Genomic DNA, 22782 nt, shown 5'->3' with positions numbered 1-22782 from the left:
TTGGATCAGTGAATTCTTTCCAGTTTGGGCTTCAGTTAAACAGCAGTTTGTTTTCAGGCAGAGAATCAGACACAGCTGATTCACCTGTGGAGTGATCTGTGGCTCAGAGACACACCTGCAGGCCGTCACGAATCAGCTCTCCTCTCCACACATCTCCTACCACACATAACCAAAGTTGAATTCTATTTATTGTCAAAATAGTAAGTAGCACACAAATACAATACACCGTAAAACTATGATTAAAAAGCCCAGTGCAGATGTAAACACCCATGATGTATTGTAATGTAATGTATAACTTATAAAACCGGGTTGTTGGCTGCCCACCTGAGCTAATGTTGGCTAGCTGTTTAAATGGCACATACAGGTGTAACCATGAGCACCACAGTCGATCGTAATTCATTCAGCTGCATCGGCATGATAAACACGAAAGACCAAAATAAAGATGGCGACCCCCTCCGTTACCTCTAAAGCCATCATAAAGTCACAAGATATGTCTATGCCTTGAATACATGCTAAGTTATTCAGATTTCTTTAGTTCATCAGGGTTTCCAGAGTGCAAATGTTTGGAAACAGCAACTCTCCCTAACCCTCCATCCATCCATCCATCCATCCATCCATCCATCCATCCATCCACCCATCCATCCATCCATCCATCCATCCATCCTCTGAGGTACTGAACCCCACCAGAGGAATAAACCTTTATATTCAGGTGTTGATATGTTTTCACTCATACAAACAGTTTTCACATGTTGGGAAACGTTCAGGGACACTTTGAACACTTCCTGTCTGTGCTCTTACCGGACTCTCCGTTAGTGAACTCTCCTCCGTTCTCATCATCCACGGGGATCTTCTCATATTTGCCGTGACCAGTGACCACAAATTTGTACTTTTTACCAGCTGCTGAGCCCTGAAGAGAAAAAAATATATAAACTGTCTGAGCGCTCTGAAATGATTTATCATCATGAGACGAAACACTGAATACAAACCCATCATATATGAAAAGCTCAGCAGCTGAAAAATAAAAGTGTTTTTCCAAAATGTTGTCATTAAAAACTCTCAAAAGATTGAGTTAACTGAAATAGATAATAAATAATATAAATAATAAATGAAAACAATTGTAGAGAGGGGGAAAGGTTTTGTATTCACTTGTATTTGTGTGTGTGTGTGTGTGTGTGTGTGTGTGTGTGTGTGTGTGTGCGCGCGCTCACCTTGGGTCTCTGTCTGGGTCTCTCTGTCGAGTCTCCAATAATCTCCCACATGTTCTTTTTCTGCATCACATCTCCAGGTCTCACGTCCTGACAGATCAATCAATAATCAATGATCAGAAGATGCATCAGAAAATACAAAGCAACTGTCATGGTGTCGTCAGACTGACTTTGTTTAGAAAAAATATTTTCAAAAAGTGTGTGAGAAAGTGTGGACCAAGAGAGGAAGGGCCTACAGAGACTGCTCATACAAAGGGCCAAGATTCTGGTGCTACGTCCCTGAATACGGACGTGCAACATGGAAGATATATCAAAAAATGATCAGCATTAAATAAAAACATCTCTGTTGTTAAGAAAAATGTATTTTTCTGACCTAAAAGTATCAAAAACTATTTAATTTTTTGTGGTTTCTAAATATTCACTGCAGTTATTTAAAAATATTTTAGCAAAAGTTTGTTTCTCATCCACTCATTTTCACAAATAAAATAAAATAAATAAATAAAATATCAATATAAAACGTAAATGAATAAAATTTGAATAAAAAATATTAATGAAAAAATATTCACTGCAGTAAATTAAAATAACAGAAGTTTGTTTCTCATCCACTTAATTTCATAAATAAAATATTTCAAAAAATTAATAAAATTTCATAAATTAATAAAATATAAATATAAAATATAGATAAATAAAACATTCACTGCAGTAATTTAAAATCATTTACCAGAAGTTTGTTTCTAATCTACATAAATAAAATATTTTAATGAAATAATGAAATAAGTAAATTTGAATACATTAATAAAAAATAAATATAAAATGCAAATAAATAATGTAAATATAAAATAAATAAAATATTCACTGCAGTAATTTAAAATAATTCAACAGAAGTTTGTTTTTCACCCGCTTAATTTCATAAATAATATATTTTAACAAAATAAATAAAATTGAAAAAATTAATGAAATATAAATATGACATTTAAATAAATACAATTTAAATATAAATAAATAAAAGTAATTAAATCCATCCCAGGTGCAGCAAATGAAGCTGTTTCAACATTGTTGTTTCTTTTTTCTCCACAAGAGGGAAACCTCGCAAAACAAACCTTTAAGCTGCACCTGAACGCATCACAAGGGGTCAGCCGAGCAAGATCAGATCCTTTACTTCAGTTAACAATGTCAAAATACTCCATTACAAGTAAAATACATTCATGACCCTAATTAGTTCAGTAACAGTGTTAACAACAAAACTGACTTAAAGCATCAGCTGTAAAAAATACTCATCCTGCAGTGAAACGTCTCCCGTGACTGATTTGATGTGACGTCATCGGATATAATTTATGCATCAGTGTGACAGCAGCATGTTTCTGTTGCAGCTGTTTGAGGTGTTTGACCTGTCGTCATGGTGTTGTGTTTGTGACTTACTGCTGGTTTGCTGAGCGACTGTCTGCTGCTGTCAGACGGACCCTTCACCCACTGAGTGATCCTGTTGGCCACGCCCACCTTCAGCCCCTCAGTGTCCTGATCCAGACAGAAAGTTAAGTTTGGGTCAGATTAGGTTGGAAAGGATTTGATTTTCAGAGGTGCAGGTGGTTTCATATAACTATCAGCATTTTAACATGTGAAACAAAACACCTTCACCAGAACCATCGTCAACCAAACTCAACTTGATTTTTAAGAAACAGATAAAACATGTGAGCGATCTGATTGATTCCAGATGCGTCGTACAAACTAGGCAGAGAAAACCTGCTTCTTCTCTGTATTTTAATGTTTAATTCAGTCTGAACACACCACAGTCTAGAACCCTCCAGTGAAACAGAGAGCTGCACACTCAGAGCTCCGTCACCGCCTCCATTAAACTCAAGTGTGCTTGTTTGTTGTTGACTTCAGAGAGCTCCAATAAAACAGACTGATATTTAACACACGAGAGCGTCGGGGCGTCTGCCAGGAGTTTAAATAGAGGCGTGAAGGTGGAGCTCTGAGTTCAGCCAAACTGACAAACATGATCTGCAGAGATCTGATCTGTCTGTTTGTTCTCTGACGGGACGTTCACAGACTCAGTTAAAGCACCCTGGGTGTGTTGGTTGTTGACGCTCTGGGACTCCGAGTCAACTTCAGCCTGTTACATGCATTGTGTATTTTCAAAATACACTTCTGTTTTCACAGGAAATGTACAGTTTGCATACAGTCTCTTTCAAAATAAAAGCGTTGGGACAACACAGCAAATTGATTTTTCCCTTCAACTAAACACACACGTGGTTAGGTTTAGGAAAAAATACCAGGGTTGGGCTTTACTTTCATGGTGGAAGCGAAAGTCGCTGATTGTTGGACTTTTGTCCCTCTTAACTTACGCTGTCGTCCCACTGCCTCTGTCAGGCACTGTTAGGTATTGATGCCCCCAGCTGCATATCATGTGGATGTGAAAGGACAGTTCTGTCTGTCTGTGTCTGACACAAAAGTCACTGCCCAAGTGTAACAGGGTCAACTATGCAGCAGCAATATGTGTAAAAGAAAATGTACATTAGTTATTGTGTTATAATTACACAAAATCTGTGTAACCTTAAGTTTATTTTATTTATTTTAGTTAATACCTGACACGTTAGGCCTCCGAGTCAGTGATGTGGAACTTTAATTTGAGACTGTACCCCTACGTTTACCATACAGTGTGACACTGCCCTCTGTAACTAGTGTCTCCATGCCTTTTTCTCTTCCCTTTTGTTGTTGATCTCCGTGGGAGAGGTAAGCGGCCTTGCAGTCTGTGTTTAGCCTCTGTTATTTACATTTAAAAGTTTACTGGCTAGCTTAAACTTGTTGTGAAGTGCTTGCGATACACTACAACATATGTCAGTGTCATTTAATTTGTGTAGGGGCACGTTTTATGGAAGACAACGTGACTGACCGGAGGATTTTGTATTTATGCTGCTTCTGTCAGATTAAATGGAGACTGCCTCCAAAGATATCCACGTCTGAGTCTCTTCCTCCAACACAACGCACACAGTGCAGAGTCAGACACCACCGGTTACACAAGCACTGATAATCCACAACTTTGGATTGAAAGCGCGTTGCCTTGGGCCACATTAGTTGTGAACATGACCCTGTTTGAGCTTTAGTCAGATTTCATGTTTAGTTATTGCAGATACAAATGACCCACTTTCATGTGTTCACACTGTGTGTTAACTACAGTATCTATCATGCACACGTTCACATGTAAGAAACAGTAAAGACATCAGGATTCTTCAAATCAAACTGGCTTCTCTTGATTATCACCTGACAGTCTGGAGGGGCCGTTTGCAAGACTTCCTGTTGGAGCGGGAAGTAACCAGGTCTCCAAAAGGCTTCTCTTACCTTGCAGGTGGCTGCTTTAGTGGGACTCTGACTCCAAACCTCTCCGGCCTCAAACAGGTTTTTCTTGGAGATGACGACCTCAGGTGAGCTGTGCAGGTCGGGTGGTGATGCCTTCACTGCCCGGGTCTCCTGGGAGTTCTGCACAACAACAACAGCAACCACCATGGCTCAGTGTCCAGTCACACTGTCATATGACAAACTCAGAACTTTCATGTCTTTAGAGAATTATAACTTCTGATCAAACAGAGAGCAGCGACGCACCTCAACATTTATTAGTTAACTGTTTTACATATTTTAAACTCCAAATACTGATGAAATATGAACCAGTTTTGTCTTCAGTTTAGAGGAAAGTTTAGTCTTTCAAACAACATTTTAAAATGCTTAAATGTTTGTTAAAATGTCCGGTAATATTTGACTTTATCACTGTTTTCATTTATTCTTTGTTTTATTTTCCTTCCCATGATATTTCTTTTTACCATGTTTCTCCTCGTGGGTCTTTCTGTTTCATTATTACTATTAAACTTTGTCATCAGCAATGTTTCTTTTATTTTATTTTATTTTATTTTTTTGACTGTGAAGACTTTTCATAATCCTGAATCTTGACATAAACATATATATGTATATATATGTATATATATTTAGTTTAGTTTTGAATTAAAAACAAGCCAGGTGCAGACTATTTGTATTTTTTTTGTCTTCAGATTAAATTGTCTGCATCTTCTGTCAGTTTCATTACCGTTATAGCAGTGTGATGCAGTATGATTGGTCAGTTCAGATTTCATTTAATTTTGGTTCAAATTATGTATTTTCTCAATATGAAAATGAAAACCAGTTTAACATATATCATGTGCAAATAAAAACCAAAGCTCAGTTCAAACTTATTTTCAATGTTGGCATCATTGAACATCCGTACTTTAGAGGGCCATAGATGAATTATGTGGGAATAAAAAGCATCTCGACTCGACTGGTTTATGGTGAGAATATTCGTTCTTCTTCACATCTGTAATTTGTCCTTTATTGCTTTATTGAGTTGAGTTAACCTGCAGGTCATTCAGCGTGCTGTCAGTCAGCCTGAGGTGAGGAGAACAAACGGGGAACGGAAAACTAAAAATAAAGAGGTCCTAATGTCGGGTGTTCCTGCCATAAATCTGTCAGCGCTGTGATGTCATCGCCCAGGTGTGACAGAGATTTGTGACCTCAGCACAAAAAGGGTCAGAGCTGCTCTTTGACCTTCAGCTGGTTTTAAACAATAAGAGTCCTAAGTTCATCAGCTGCTTCTCAGTGAGCAGAAAACACCAGAGGACACTTTGAACTGGTGGTTTTACCATTCCTATTCACTCCAGAGACCTCGTTAGCATCAGTCTGTTAAATGTAAGGCTACAAACAGCAGCCAGTTAGCTTAGCTTAGCATTACAGTGAGCAGTGAGCTTTAAAGAAGCTGATCTGTGGATCTTGTTTCCTCTGAGCGGAGCCAGGTAGTTACCTCTCCCTGTTTCCTGTCTTTATGCTAAGCTAAGCTAACCAGCTGTTGGCTGTAGCTTCATATTGTTGCTGTTGGGTGGAAACCTTGTATCTCCACATTTCAGCATTCTGCATTTTCTTTTCAGAAATTATTAGTCACTCTTTATGTCTGTATGTGGATTTATGAATATTTAACCAATGAAGTGTTAAAAAAAGCGTGTTCACTTTAACTTCCTGTCATCATCCACCATGATGACGCTACTCCCCCTTCTCTTATTAATACCTTGTAACTGTTCTGGCAGAATGGAGGCATGAGGGCTGTCAGAGACCTCTATAAAGAGACAAATGATTTCAGACTCATCTACAGATTTTAATTTACCTACAGCCCATCGATTTCTCTACTTTCAAATCAGACACTGTGCCTCTTCAGCCATGAGATGACCTCTTGACCTTTAATCCTCATCAGAAATCACTAATATCCAACATTTATGACCAGCCCATGGTTCCTGATACTTGTTCGGTTGTCAGAAACAAAAACACTCGAGGGTATGAGCTTGGGGCAAATCTGGCAGATCAATAATGAGACAAAGTTGTGCACAACTGCTCCTTGTGTCAGGCTGCAGCTTCTTCACTACAGGGTTTTACACAGAGTCCATTTCAGCAAATATCAACTACCTGACACAAATCCTAATGTTCCAGACCAATGTGACAGACGCCACGCCTCATCGGGTAATCTGAGTGATACGTTCGTCCTCTGCCTCAGACTAGTTAGACTCTGGACTGACTTGTTATGATTTTTAACAAAGGTTTTAGGAGTCCAGATAAAAATGGATCCCTTTATTGCCATATTCAGTGGTGTCATCTGAACAACTCCAAATTAACTCCTCACGGTCAGAGATATTAACCTTTACTTCCTTTTACACACCTGTGGAAGTCTCCTGAACCCCCATCGATAACGCTGTGGTTTAAGGATGTTGTGTCCTGTCCTAGATGAGAGAAAGTAAGTTTGTGTGTGTGTGTTGTAGTGTGAGCTGACCTCCACAGCGTGGGTGTACTGCTCCAGCTTGTCATCGATCTTGGCCAGCAGGACGAGAGGCTGCGTCTTCTTGAAGCTGTTACTGGTTAAAAAAACAACACGACAGGTTCAGGATCAGATCCTCACTGTGGACACCTGACGTCTCTTTGAAGGTCATCACACCTTCTCTCTCCACACTGCATCATTACATCACCTACAGTACACACAGTGAACTTGTGCATCATCTTGTTTTATTTCTCTGCTGAAGCTTTATCATTTTCAAACTGAGAGAAATATTCATGACTCCAGGTATTCTAGACTGAAGATGCTGTGCTTCATTTTGCTCACATTTCTGCTAAATTCAGGCTGAAGTTTTTCCACATTTTTTGAGAAAGATAGTCTTCATAAATGAACACCATTTTCATGATAACTGAAGCCTAAAGGTGAAAGCCTAACGTTAGACTACAACCTAACGCCTAACGTTACCACCATAAGACGAATGTAAAGCCGTGTTTGGCGAGATGAAGCTCTGTAGTCTCATTTAGCCACTTGTTAGCAACCACCTTCTTAAGCTTTAAAGTTCACGAGTGGGGGATTTACTGACGTATTTTATGTCGTAGAAGAAAACATGAAAGTCTCTGAAGCTGGTGTTCAAATTCACCACAGACCTTATGTCAGACATCTAACCAAAAACCCACTGACTTTGAGACGAGGGAACTGTAAGTGGTAAAATTACTTTCATGAACTTTTGGCTCCAGCTGTCTCAAAAAAACAAACTTCACCTAATTTCATTAAACAAAAGTTCCTAATTTATTGCCATAACAACAAATTCTGTGTTTTCCCGTGTTTTTCTCTCGTCACTGTTATTCCCTCGGGTAAACAAATTTAAAAGTCTCATGTCAGAGCGACACATGTGGGTCAGTGAGTGATGGTGTGTATGAGTGCAGATCCAGGAGGGTTTCACTCTTTGGACCAGCTGTCTAAACTCAAACACTGAGCCTCCTCCCTCACAGCTACAGCTTCAGATACGACTGCTGCTGCTGGATGATGTCACTGCTCCACAGCGGGGGAGGAAACATCATTCATCATCCAAATCTGCTGTTTCAACATGTTGGAGGCGCCGCCGCAGAGCCACGCCCACTTTTAAGAGGAGGTGTACACATGATGATGTCATGGCTGGTGGAGTGAAACACAGCTTGAGATGACATCAGATCTGACATGTTCAGATTGATAACTGTAGATTCTGTTTAATAACGTTTGCTGACGAATGTTAATCTAGCTGCTCCTAATGCTGCTCAGTTTTGTGTCTTCACGTCTTTAAACGCTTTTCTCATTTCCATACTCTGAAATCAGTACAAATCTTTAACCTTTAGATCGATACATGAGATTTAAATGAAAAGCGATGAGGAAATATATTTTGTGCAGCTCAGTCACCAGAAGCAAATATTTCCTCAAACACATCACATTTTTATGTTTTATACGTTTCATATCAAAGTTTCTAAAGTGACATAGCACAGCTGACTTTGTCATCAGCAGGTGGAGGGGATAGTGGATGGCGTGCTGCAGCAGACCACTCTTCAAGACCATCAAGCAACAAAACAGGCTGTTTTCAGTGAGTCACTGCAGCATTTGCAGCGACTCTTCAGACACCAAACAAGTGTGTTTTTAGCAACCTGTTGCTGTGTTTCCACCAGAGATTGTGCCACAAAAAGCTGCTGTTTTTTACTGAGACATTGCTGCGTGTGCTGCCAGGAAAGTGTCATGAAACGGGATCGTTTTTTACCGAGACATCATAGTATCCTGTCAGGACAGTGCCTGATAGAAAAGTTGTACTAAGTGAGATATCACTGTGTTACTTGTCGGGATAGCGCCGAACAGCTGTTGTTATTTGTCGAGGCATCATAGCATTTCCTGCTAAGACAGTGTCACAAAAAGGTTTTGTTTTTTTACCTCGTCATCACAGCATCCTGCCAGCATGTTGTTTCTCACCGAGACATTGCTGCGATTCCTGCACAAATAGTGCCACACAAAGGTGTTGTTTCATACACCTAAAACCAAGAGTTTTAAACCAAAACATGATCTTTTCCTAACCAGGAAACACATGGAAATTAAGTTTCCATGTTAACACTACATAATAATATACAAATGTAACCGTGGTTTGCATAAACATACAATGCCAACATTTTCTCTGGGGTCTGGGTCAGCAGCCCCCTCTGAACACTGTCCCCTGCTCCTGGTGTACTTATTATAAAAGGAAAGCATCCACACAGAGGCTTCGCTCCTGCTGAGAGCTCCTCAGAGCTGATAACTTCCTGCTGCAGACTGCCTGGAGCCTCCACACCTCACCAACCACCAGAGAAAACACAGAGAACTCTGCATCTGGACGGAGTTAAGCCGAGCCATAAATCATGGTCTGAGGAGGGTGATGCACTGAGAGAGGTGGAGAGGTCACCTCCGACCCTCCGACCCTCTACTTCAGTGTTTACCTTCAGAAAAGTGAGCTCTCCAAATGATTAACTGATTGACAGAAAGTCACTTTAATTGTTTGATAATCATTTATGGTTCATCAGTTTCATATCTTCCATCCATTTTCAACAGCTTCTTCCAGGTAGCGGGGGCAGCAGGCTGAGCAAAGCACCCCAGACGTCCTTCTCCCCAGCAACACTTTCCAGCTCCTCCTGGAGGACCTCAAGGCGTTCCCAGGCCAGATGAGGTATGTAATCCCTCCAGCATGTTCTGGTCTCTGCCCCGGGGCCTCCTACCACTTGGACATACCCCAAACACCTCCAACTGGAGGCGACCTGATCTGATGCCCAGACGAGTTCAGCGGTCTTCTTTCGATGCAAAGGATCAGCGGCTCTATCTCTAAGGCTGAGTTCAGACACCCTTCTGAGGAAACTCATTTCGACCGCTTGTATCCATGACCCTCGGGGAGTTCAAGTATCCCGGGGTTCATAAGTGAGGGTAGAATGGAGTGTGAGACGGATCAGCAGTTTGGCGTGGCATCTGTAGTTTGAGGTTGCTGTGCCGGACTGTCGTAAGGAAGAGGGAGCTGAACCAGGAGGCAAAGCTTTCGACTTACTGGTCCATCTACGTCCCAGTCCTCACCTGTGGTCACGAGCTATGGTCACGGTCATGTTTCATATCATTATAAACTGAAATCTTGGGGTTGTAGAGTGTTGCAATCGTGGCAGGAAATGCAGCAATGTCTTGGTACAGAACATGTGCTTTCCGTGCTGGAAATACAGTGACAGGTCATAAAAAACACGTTTGGTTCCTAAGACGCCGCTGGAAACACAAAGATGACTCACTAACAAACACCACCTTTCGGTTTTGTTGGTCTTGAATGGTGGTTTGCAGCTCGACAGGCGTCTCTCCTCACTGCAGCGTCATCCACCATCCCCTCCACCTCCTAATGACAAAGTCAGCTTGTATACTATGACGTCACTTTAAGAAATGTTGGTAAGACATGTATGAAATGTGCAAATGTATCTGTGGTTTTTTGTTGACTGATCAAAGTCAGTCATTTTATCTTGATTTTAAACGTTGCTCGAGGACGCTTCTTTACAACTAATGTACAGAACTTTATTTCAAGTTCAAGAGGTGATCCCAAAACATCCAAATATACCAAATACTGAACTTTGGGAGAAATGCTTCTTATGCATTGCACTAAACATCCAGAACATTTCTCGCTGACGGACTGATGCAGCCATAAAAAACAGATTAATGAGGATATTCACCTTTTCTTCAGCGAGCGGTTCAGCGACTCAGTTCTCTCTGTGATCTGAAAGAGAAGAGGAAGAAGTCTGAGGTCATTTTTTCTGAGGAACACAGGAAGTTTTCCATGTCACCGCCTCGGTCCAGAAGTGTGTTAATTACAGTTCGGCTCTGCGCTCAGACCGCCGACAACCAGGTCCAACACAAACACAGCCGAGTCTGCTGGCCTCCATCAAACTGTACGAGTCATCGCAGCAGCTACACTGAGCAGAGGATGATGGGAAACAGAACAAGACACGGACTCAGACTGTGTATTTTTACTGTTTGCTTAGCTTGTTGTCAGGTGTATGAAATTAATCATGTTGCAGTTTGTATTTCTGTTTCAGTTTTCCCAGCTCGCGTGTGTCTCTTTGAATTTCCTTTTCATTTTGTCCTCTGAGGTGTTTTTTCTGGGATTTTTCATCTCAAAACTTCAGGATGTACTCTAAAATAAAATCTAAAATATTTTCAGGATTAAACCGCCTGTGGCAAGAATATAAGTAAACTCAACATTTATTCTCAGTACTGTACTTAAAACAGTTACTTTACATCAGTACTTTCCATTTCATGCTACTTTATACTTCCACTCCACTTTACTTTACAGATTAAGAGTTTATATACAAAACATCTGATTACTGTATAAAATATAATGCACTTACTCCTAACAACTGACTTTGTATTGACCAGCTATGATGGTGAAATGCTGTTTACTCATTAATGCACCAGCAAAAAAATTAAATTAAATTAAATTAAAAATAAATAAATCTATTCTTACGCACTGGTTATGTTTACTTTTCACATCTGTACTTGTATCATTTTTAACACATTTTCTACAAGTAACAGATTATTTCTGCAACGTGCTATTAGTACTTTTACTTGAGTAACATATGTGAGTACTTCTTCCACCTCTGTGCACCTCTAGTCACTAAGTGTGATGTTATCAGCATGACGTGGAGTGGAGCATTTTTGAAGTATTTTCACACTTAATTGAATACTACTGTACTTCTGTCAATGATCTGAGTACTTCTAGCGTCAACTTCTTTGTACGCGACAAGAAAAAGCACCCCCACTGTCAGTGGTGACTTCATCTGTTTTTCACAGTCTGACACTCCCGACATCGTGACATAGTGTTTTAGCATTAGCAGCTCTTTCGGGCAGTCTGCTGTGAAACCCTGTGAAGGACTCGTGTTCTGGCTGCAGTTGTCACATGTTTGTCACATGTTCGTCACATGCTAGTGAAGCTTTGTTTCATCAGTCGACTGATGTTCAGGACAGGATCATTGTTTTCTGACCTCAGAGGTCAGCCTCTCGTCCTGCTGCCCAACACTGACTGAAGGCTGGAGTAGTGCGCCCACTGAGCTCCACTTTGACCAGCTGCAACAGTGAGGAACACATGAATGCGTCAACAGCTATAATCACCTAATATTATATATATTATCCCTAAACGGGACATTCTGCCTAAAGAGAAGTGTTGGTGCTTTATACCTTTGAAACCTGAGCAGTTTGATTTCTTTCAAACACATGGGAGGAAGACAACAAGCAGCTTAAAAAGAAATGACCCAAAAATAGCAAGGAAAAAAAAAGACCTGAAAATTAGTTAAAAATCAATCAATCAATAAAAAAATTAAAAAAAACCTGAAAAAAGTGCAAGCTAATTTTAAATACATGCTTACATAATAATTATAAATACAGGTTTGTGCACACAGCTTTTTGAAAAATTCAGGATTTACAAATGTACCAACAGTTTGCAGAGCATTTCTTGCCAAGTCGCTCATTGACCTTTGTCCCATGTTTGTGACAGAAACCAAACCAAATTGTTTAAGTACTTGTGAAGGGTGTCTGAACGCAGTATGAAAAGGTGATGTCGCTCCAGGTTTCAAAGGGTTCAGTGTATTCTGATGAGAATTATTTAATTTGATTCTATTATCATGATTTTGTAATTCGAGAATGTTGAGCAGCTGATCAAAGGTGCAGAACACACAGGCAGTGTCATGCACATCAACATTTCCATCAGACATCACAAACTAACCTCCAAATACAGAGACAAAGTCCTGAGACATGTTTGCACACAACATATTTCAGGACTGCAGGAGCTCTGTAAGGATCATTAATAAATATCTGTGACCAAAGATTTTAACTTGTGGGAACGAGATAGAAAAATGTTCAGCACTTTGGTGACTCTATTCAACAGTGTTGTAAAACGCAGAGAGTCCACCTGCAGCTGGAACACATTTGGAGAAATTTCCCTTGAGGCCTTTCTACCAGAGACGGATCTATTGGTTAAGGATCGGAAAAAACGTGGTGGTTTGGGTTCAAATTAATGGATTTGTCTTTCTGGGAGAAATCCTACAAGGAGAACTTCTCCCATGTGCAGCGGGCACAGTCAGATGTTCACAAGTCAGAGTCACACACCAGAAACATTTCAAGGATCCGTGAGTTCACAACACGCTTTTCAAACAAACACACACACATGCGACTTACAAGCTGAGCCTGAACCCATCGGCTGTGAAGATAACACACAGTTAACCTGTCACTAGCTTTGTTTACAGTAGTGACATCATCCTACACAAGTCAGTCTGTGTTAGTTAATGAAACTTAATGGGTTACAGAGTCGAAGGACAGTTCACCCAAAAAACACACTGGAATATGATCCAGTCGGAGCGGTGTGCAGCTCCTCAGGTGATCTTTACCTTGTGTGTAGAAGTTTTGGGGCTGAAGGGACTGAACGTCTCGTCTCCGTCCGAGCTGGACACACTCAGGATCTTCATCCTCTCGGCCGCCTCCATCCTCCTCCTCTCGATGTCCTCCTTCATCTGCCTCCTCTCCTCCTGCGAGTCGCGACACAACACAGTTCAGCTCCACATTCCTTCATCAGCTGCACAAGTCTGATTATAATAATGACAGTGCTGTAGTGAAAACATTCACACTGCACGTTTGCTTCACTTTAAATATGAAGTAATGGTTTTGTCGCAGTCGTGACATCACTGATGACTTTAACTGTAACTTCACTGTTTAAGTACATTTGATTAGTGTGATTTAGCAGCACGCTCCTGTAGAGTTACTTCACTGTAATCTCACAGCTAAACTTCATATATTTTATATTACAGTGATTTAGCAGTATGTTTATGTAAAGTCACAGTAATTACCTGCATGAATTTCACAATAAAGTCTGATTAAATATCACAGTAACAGCCTGTGAGGTGATAATAATGTAATTGATTACAGTTACATATTGGAACTTCCTGGAAATAATTTGCAGCGAGGTTTCATCTCTACAGTCTAACAATAGAAGCCTTTAATGAGGCCCGGTCACCTCCTCTTTGGCCAGCCGCTGCTGCTCCTCCTCCTCCCTCCGACGCTCCTCCTCCACCCGCACTCGACGCCTCTCCTCCCTCCTCCTCTTCAGCTCCTCCAGCTCCTGCTCGGCCTCCACCTGCCTGTGTCTCAGATGCTCCAGCTCCTGGCACTCCTTCTGCTGGAGGCTCTGCCGGATCTTCTCCAAGCGCTGCTCCGTCTCCAGGATGGCCTCCGCCTCCTCTGGCTCCGCTCCTCTGCTGCAAACACCAGGAGGTTTTTAAATATCTAACACAGAACTCTTTAATTGTCTGTCTCTATTCTCAGACATCTGCTAAAGTTAAACATCTGAAGCTCAGTCTTCACTACAGCCTTCAATAAAACACATCACACACCTGGTGGAGTGTTTTGTCTTGTTGTTCTTGTATGATGTCACTTCCTCTTTGGTTGCGTCTCCGTTGGTGTTGCTGTGTTTTGGCTCCTGGTGGAGAACCACCTTAGATGTGTAGGAGATTTTGACTTCTTTTCTTTTCTCCACCTGAACAAGAAGCGTTCAACACAACAGATCTTCTTTTTAAACATGTTGTGTAATTTTTAGTCAGCTGCCAAAAACCTGAAAGACCTGAATGTTGACTCGTAACTTGTGACTTTACGTGGTCCTGAAGAACTTCAGACCTGGACTTGTTTCAACTAACTTGAGATACAACAAATTATTTTCAAGCCCAAGTATCTTGAGACTTGATCCGACATTCGTCTTAAATGACTTGAGACCTAACTTGGACTCGTGTCTAGTTGCTTAGAGAGGATCTCTTACCTCTGGATTCAGCCTTTGGATCTCCCTCCTCCTGGTCATCACCTCCTCTCTCTTCCTCTTCTCCTCCTCCTCCTCCCTCTCCTTCTCTCTCCTTGCTCTCTCAGCCCGGATGGCCTCCTCCTCACGCTCCTTCCTCCTCTTCAACTCCACCCTGGCCCTGTCCTCTTCTTCCTCTTCCTCTGCCTGCTCCTGTCTCTGGAGTCGGCTGGAGGACGTGACCGAAGCCTGGACGGTCTTTACGGGTACAGCTTTGTTTATCATGTGCTCTTCTTCTTCCTCGTCTTCCTCGCCTGCCTGGCTGAGCTCCTGCAGGCGCTGCTGCCTCCGTCTCTCTCTGCGCTGAGTCCAGTCACTGAAGCCTTCGTCCTCCTCCAGAGATGGAGAGCTGTGTGGCTTCAGTTCACCGTCGTACCTGAGGACGAGACGAGAGAGGAGAGTCAGGACGTCTCATTGACAGAAATGAACTGATACGAAACAGCAACAGGAGGAATCGCTGCAGAGGGCATTATGATAAAACATAATTAAAGACAGAGTTAGAATACTAGTAACATGACTCAGCAGAAAATAGAGAAACAGAAAAATGAACATGGTGCACTCAGCAGGTTACAGTTTGGTGTCATCAACAAAGAAAGACACTGTGCTCATCATAAGCGCACAGTAAGATGATCATACAAACACACAATCATCTGATTGTATGTTGGTGAAATGGACTTTTATAGGAAAATATGTTTGGTTCAAGGGCACGTGGGGATAAAGGGATGTGCTTTTCCTTATTTTCTTCATATATTCAGTGTTACAGTGTTGGATGTTCATTAACTGTGGCAAAAGTTTCAAATAACGTTTTTTTTCCTACTGTGGCTCCAAGCTGCCGTCAGCTCATGATGGATTTCTTTATATGTTCATCTGCTCCAGGCACACTACTGCATGTGTTCTCATGACATAGACTGCTACATGTAGCTACATGCTAATGTCAGGGAAACATGTAAACTCATTTGCTGATGTTGTAAATTTTTCCTTCAAAAAGCTGACCAATGGAGGTCTTAAGGTGCGGACACACCAAACCGACATCAAAGAACTAGCGGCGATGAAAGCCAACTGTTGCGTCGTCTACGTCGCCTCACGTCGCCCTGTGTCAGTTGCATTTGAACACACTACACGGACTACATCCGACGGCCAAGTAGCACGTACGTTCTGCGCCTGCGTGAGAGAGAGCGGAGTGAGAGAGTGGTACATCCTGTCAGCCCAGGGGTTTCCTATCTGTGCAGCCGAGCACCGCAGCACCTCCACGGACTATTACATCCAGACGGTCCCGGTGTTTCCTCCGCAGGCTCCACTTCACTCAGCTGCCCGATAAACCCGCTGCTTCTTCCCACTTTAACCTGAATAACAAACCAGGGCTCGGTGCTCCGGTTGGATCCAAACGGAGAGCCGGGGCTAGCTCAGAGACTAGCGGAGGCTAACTGGCTGTGCTTCCCTCCGGTCATGCTGCGGCTAACGCTCCGCTAGCCTCACAGCTAGCCCCGGTTTGTTATTCAGGTTAAAGTGGGAAGAAGCAGCGGGTCTGTGGGGCAGCTGAGTGAAGTGGAGCCTGAGGAGGAAGCACCGGTTAGCCCCGGTTTCACTACAGGCAGATTCACTCGCTACAGGGGCGAGGAAATAAAACCTGAACAGCCAATCAGAGTGATCTCTCTCACCGACAAGCTCTGCCGCCGATTCAACATGCTCAATCGGCCGAAAAGCCGTCGACAGCGAAGTGCCGACGGTGCGGGACACACCGCAAAAACTAGGCTGACAGACGCTCACCGTCAGCCCGACTTTGGTTGACGGCCGACCGTCGGCTTGGTGTGTCAGGGCCTTTAAAGAGACAGGCACCTAAACGGAGCGTCCAACATGTTCTCATACCAAGTCATGACATATCGCTGCTTTGTCAGTGGACTTTCACGTCTACATATTACACACTAGTTATCCTTCTGCGTCTGCTGCTGATTTCCCGGGACGCCGCTACCCACATCAAGACGTCAACAGAAGCACGTTGTTAGGGTTAGAAAAAAACCATCATGGTTTGGTTCTACATTCACACAGGAAGTCTCCCAGGTGAAAGTCTGGGGTTTGCTGGACCTATCTACCCTAACCCTAAATGGACTTTCCAACTTCCTATATTACATCATTACAAGCAGTGTTTCAAACTGAAGTTGTCCTGTGGCATAACATAATGTGTTACAAACTGATGCCACCCGGGATCAGCGCATCATACCACAGCGAAAGGTGTCTTTTGGCAACGCTACGTGACACCGAAATCACTGACAAAGCAGCAGTATTTATCAACTTCAGCATGAGAACTGGTGTTTCAGAGAGAGGGGGAAGGCGTCCCAGCAAAATGTAGTTTTTTTCTGAACATTAAAGTATGTAAACATTTTCTAGAAACCCAAAGTACAAGTATGAACCTGTAAATGACTGTAATAGATTAGCTTTCATTTTATTTTTAGTTACTTAACTTAAGAAGAATACGCACCTGTATAGATTTTCTTTCTTGAAGGATTTATTTTCCCTCAGCACCCTGATGTGGATGTCAAAACAATCATACTGCTCAATGTGAAAACACAATGTTCTTAAATCTTTTATTCAGATCAGATGACTAAATAAAAAGTTGTTCTGACTTTATTGTACGTGCAGTATTACTATAATGCTCATTAATTAATAATTCATAGAGAACAATGTAAGGTCAGGTTTAAGTGGAAACTGTTTGGGCTTCATTACCCAGAAATCCTTTTACAACATGGGGCTAATTTTCTCAGGAAATAAATAAATAAAGTGACATCACTACATGCAGCTCCCTTCCTTGCTGTTTGAGATTTGTCAGTCACCTCTGTGAAACAATTTCTTATCAAACTGGCAGCAGATATAATTTGGAAAAACAGGCAGAAGTCACAGAGTCCAAAGCCAAGTGTAAAACTTTCCACTTCCCCACCCTGAGAAATGATGCATTCAGTGCCCTCTGAATGGCACAGCGTCCACCCTGCTGTCCATTTCAGAGTCTGTCCACACCCTTCAGTTGGCAGGGATGAGACACACTGTCTGCTCAGCTGTTGGAGCACTGAGATCTCTCTCCTGATGGAGGTTTATCATGTTGATTTTACTCTTGAGAAGCTTCCAGGACGGGGTCATTAGTCCTGTGCTTTAGAGGCGACAGGTGGGCTCCTGACAGCAGGTCTGAGCTCGCCTCAGGTCTCAGTTTCTGTCCGTCAAAAGGCATTAAGTGATTTTAGTAACAAGCCCTTGGGCGCTTCAGTAAACAGAGACTTTGCCTGACACTGAAACACCGCAGTAAAGATATCTGCTGGGTCAGACTGAGGCCGCGTTGGACCCGCGTGTTAATATCAGAGCTGCAGCTCCTCCGTGGTGGCTCAGTGCTGATGGAGCTCTGAACACAGGATGTGCAGATCATCAACAGTGACACCTCTGCGGCTGCACACCTGCCTCCCTCTGCAGCATCACCCAGATCTCTCTTATATAATGTTCGACCTTTATTTAAGTGTTGATCCAGTGAATTTAGGATCGGACACATTCTCAACAATTAGCACAACGTCTCCCCCCCCCCCCCCCCCCCACTGAGTGAAAGTAATGAAAGTGTGTTTTGTGTTCCCAGGAGCTGGCAGAAAGGAATTCACTCAGCATTCCCCAGATGATTAAGACGCCCGGCTGGCCGACGGAGCCCCCGCTGCATGATGGGAGTCTCTCAGCAGCTAATCAGCCTTAACGAGCGGCGATGTCTCTGTTCCTGTGTGTGTGGACACCTGGATGGATTCCTGACAGGAGTGAGTCAGGAAACGTCTCCTCCTCCCTGGTGTAACATATTCTACTCGTCTTCTCACGGTCGGATCCTCTGTTGCACGATTTCTGTCGTCAGTTTAAAAAATGTTCTCTAAGTATTTTTTGTCATGATTTAAAAGAGTGTGTAAGAACGGCTCCTGAGGTTAAGACCAAACAATATCGTGCTTCCACTTTCCGACCGATCATCGATTAGACCTCCGCCATCTTTAACTGTTGTTGTTTATCAGCGCCCGGCCACGTATCATGCCGACATTAAAGGACGCCTTTTTTCATTGGTTTCCGATGCTGCAAGTCACTGCCCAAGCACCGGATTTCAACAACTTCAGAGTGAGACTGAGATCACTGGGTGACACATTCCTTCATCACCATGAACACACACTGTAGTGAATTTTGACTCACACTGTCCTGCTGCCACAAATACTCACTAGAGCAAGTGTGGATTAATCCGCTGCTGAAAATAGTCCCCGATAAAGTCACTATTTCTTCCTGTTTGTTTGGTAAAAACTACAGTGAGCAGCTGTTCTAGAAAATGAAACATGAAAATACATAGTTGTGTTTTTACAGATTTACATCTTCAGTAGGAACCAATGGACCTGCAGCTGAGAGCCACAAACAGGAAGTTGGTTAGTTTAAAAGATGGAATGACAAATTAATTGATGGTTGATTCAAAGACCAGATGTAGAGTCGTCGTGTAGCCGGACAGTTTAATCTGAGCAGAAGACTGATGGTTACTTCCACCAACATCCGTGGGTTTAAACTCTGCCTGCACTTGACCTCCGACCTTATCTGAGGCAGGAAATCATGGAGCAAAAGGGGGATTTCGAAACAGCATTACATCACTGCTGCGTCTTGAACAGAAAACCTTTCAATTACAGGCTGTAGCGGAGCGACCTCACGATGAGTCACCGCAGCCTCAGACCAGCTGAGCCTGTGATGTGACGGAGGAGAAGGTGTTCGAGGCGCAGGCTGTAATCAAGAGGCCGAAATTAAAAGTCGTCTGAAACGCCACAGGCTTTGACATGGTGGTCGTTTCCCCTCGAGACGCTTTGTAGTAAACATTCTTCTGAGGTTGTGTAATGAGAAAGCAGCTGTGTGTTTGTCTTCACTTCAGCACAACGGGAGGGAAGAGGTCGTTTGCAGCTTTTTCCCAATGGAAACGTTTATTTTATGGAACCAGACGAGTGTGAAACTGAGCGAGCGTACGACGAGGAGCAGCGAGGAGGAGAGAGGGGGAAGCTTTAAGTTTCACAGCTGTAAAAATGTGACGACAAACTCTTTAAACTCGCAGTTATCGCCAGAGACAAATAACGCACAGTCGCAAAGTTAGCAGCTCGTACAGGAAGTCGTTATACATGAGGCGAATGAGTGAATAATGTTCTGCACTTAATAACTTCCTGGGTTCCCATGAGTACATGAGCGAGGAATTCATCCACTGTTTGATGTCATCTCTGCATTTGACATGTGGAAATAATTAAATGTGGAAGTCTGGAATCATGCAGCTCCAAGTTTGGTGACTTTTACATTTAAGATATTTAAGAGTATTTGGCTCACAGACTGGAATGTAACTAAGTACATTTACTCAAGCACGGTTCTTTAACAGAAATGTAATGTATCCTTCTATGAAACTACATTTAAGAGGGAAATATTGTACTTCCTCCACTACCACAGCATCACTAGCATGGTGAAGGAAGTATTCAGACTGTTTACTATAGTAAAAGTAGTGCACTAATGTGTCCGTCACTTAAATGTTAAAACAGTGGATCCCAACTGGTCATTAGCTCAGGGTCCACACAGGTTAATATATTCAACGTCACACTTGTGTTTGGCCATGTCGTTGAGCTTTGCCGTCTCTTCTGAAAGGCTTTTATTCACTCACCCTACAGCAGGAAATGACCCTGCAAAATAAAAGTTTGTGCCAGAAATTCACTGTATTTCAAAAATAAAGTGTTTTTTTTTTTTGTTTTTTTTACAAACTTGACAGATTTGTGAGTCAGTTGCGGTCCATTCAGAGCGGACCAGCGACCCACCAGTTGGGAACAACTGGCTTATAAGTCCAGTGTGTAAGATTTAAGGGCATTTAGTGGCGTCTGGCAGTGAGGATTGCAGATTGTAATCAGCTGAAACCTCTCCTGGTTAGAATTCCTTCAGTGTTCATTGTTCAGGAGGTTTTTACCGGGAGCCAGATTATCCACAGAGGTCTCTTCCTCTCCTGAACAAACAGACCAGCTGATTTAAACCAGTAAAAAACACTGAATAAAGACGTTTCACTGCAAAAAGAAGTTAGTGTTTTTCTGGCGCTGCTCATCATAGAAGAGCTTCTGACAGTGGAAGCCGACATGAATACGCAGTGTTTGGTTTGACTGTTCTGGGCTGCTGTAGAAACATGGCAGTGCATGACTGAATCCTACACTGGACCTTTAAAACACCTTCGAACTTTGCTTTATAAAGCGCTGTTTCAAATATGATTAGTATTATCATTGTTATTACAGAGAGTGTGGAGCTGTTTTTACGTACATGCTCTCCTGTGCCGTCGTCTCGTTCTCCTGTGAAGACTCTCCGGCCAGCGAGGCTTCGTTGTTCCAGCGTGAGGCCTCCCTGGCTCGACGACGGCGCTCCCTCTCCACCTCCTCAGCGTCCTCCATGCTCCTCTGAGCCGTCAGCCTGCAGAGGAGAGAGCACACAGTACAGTTAGCAAGGCTGGGAGAGTAACAGAGTATGTATCCGTATCAGTATCAAATGTATCAGTAATTGAGTACTCTCATTTTCCAAGCAAAATATTGGATATGGTTACATAGATTTAAATTTAACCTGAAAGAAATATCACTGTTTGTTGGGACTCTCTGCTCCACTGTCACACATATACATGTATGCATTCAAGATGTCCACTCCACCCAGGTACCATTATTCACTACTTCCAAAATGACAGATAACCCTACTGAGGATCAGACTTGAGACCAATTTGGTCACAAACATGCAAATAAATATGACCACAAAAAAGATCTGTTTGATCAAATTAAGTGATTCTTTGTTTGACGACTGCAACGAATGATTTTCATGATCGCTCAGCTCAGCTCGTGGTGCCTTCAGTCAGTATGGCCCAACTCTCTGGAACGGACAGATCTTTTTTCACAAGCTTTTCATTAAGTTTTTAAGCATGTTTTTATTTGTTTTAGGAATTAGTGTTATTATTGTTATTATCTCCCCTTTTTTTAAGAATAATAATAGTACCCAATTATTTTGTTTGTTTTTTCATGTCCTGCTTGTTTCTATGTGTAATACTTTATTATCTGAGGTGATATTTTATGTTTGTCATGTTTGATGTGTTTTAAGCACTTTGAGTTGAAGCAGGAAATGTGCTTTATAAATGAAGCTGACGTGATTTGAAAAATGTTCTCAATTTATTTACCGTAAAGTGTCGAATCTTTAAGACGATTAACAGCTTTAATAATTTACAACTTTATTTATCCTGAGAAAAAATGCTGCAGTACAAAGTAGGAGCACTGCACATACAAAGCATGCAATTTACAAAAAGACTAAACACAATTAACAGCAGATTTAAAATGCAACTGCAAGGATTCATCAATTATTAAAATATTACAATATATTCAATAATATCTCTACAAAATGTTATTTACGTGCTGGCAAATGACCTGTGTTTTTATGAAATGAGCGATCAGAAATGAGACATCAATTTATCAGAAACTGAAAAATCTGTTTCTTAGCTCGATGACACAACTCCCTAAAATCCCATATTTCACTTCATTGCTGACGTTGACACGTCATGAGTGTTTTTCCATCCTCACAGATAACGTCTGTATTCAGTGGTGGTTAGGAAACAATAAAAGCTTCAATGGGAAACATTTGTCACGTATCACACTCTGACTCAGAACCGTCTCTCAGGATTTCTCAACAAAGACTGTGTGAAGTGGTGAGGAGGTTGAGATCCGGCCAGACGAACATCTGCCGAGCTTCGGACGGGAAATGTTTACCTGCGGGATAAACACACGTGCTCTTTGCCTCGTGTGCAGCGTGACATCACAGTATTTATTACAAACACTGTTAATCTT

The 22782-nt window shown here is 42.1% G+C and overlaps 1 protein-coding gene across 2 annotated transcripts in view; it reads right to left on the bottom strand.

The window, feature by feature from the left end:
- lsp1a (lymphocyte specific protein 1 a) overlaps positions 1-22782 on the bottom strand; it is a 46801-nt gene that overhangs the window by 9220 nt on the left and 14799 nt on the right. Inside the window, exons 2-12 of one of the 2 annotated variants that reach the window (XM_049573162.1) lie at positions 21230-21376; positions 14885-15296; positions 14466-14608; positions 14090-14327; positions 13467-13604; positions 10761-10804; positions 7042-7123; positions 4545-4682; positions 2625-2720; positions 1209-1295; positions 799-907 (exon numbers count right to left, since the gene is read on the bottom strand). In XM_049573162.1, coding sequence (XP_049429119.1) covers positions 799-907; positions 1209-1295; positions 2625-2720; positions 4545-4682; positions 7042-7123; positions 10761-10804; positions 13467-13604; positions 14090-14327; positions 14466-14608; positions 14885-15296; positions 21230-21376 — 1634 coding nt within the window. Of the gene's footprint in view, positions 1-798; positions 908-1208; positions 1296-2624; positions 2721-4544; positions 4683-7041; positions 7124-10760; positions 10805-13466; positions 13605-14089; positions 14331-14465; positions 14609-14884; positions 15297-21229; positions 21377-22782 lie in introns of both variants that reach the window. The other variant, XM_049573161.1, reaches the window with a different exon arrangement.

Source organism: Epinephelus fuscoguttatus, linkage group LG4 (genome assembly GCF_011397635.1).
Source record: "Epinephelus fuscoguttatus linkage group LG4, E.fuscoguttatus.final_Chr_v1".
NCBI classification, from domain to species: Eukaryota; Metazoa; Chordata; class Actinopteri; order Perciformes; family Serranidae; genus Epinephelus; species Epinephelus fuscoguttatus.
The sequence above is the reverse complement of the archived record's forward strand: the minus strand, read 5'-3'. Positions and strand labels throughout refer to the sequence as shown.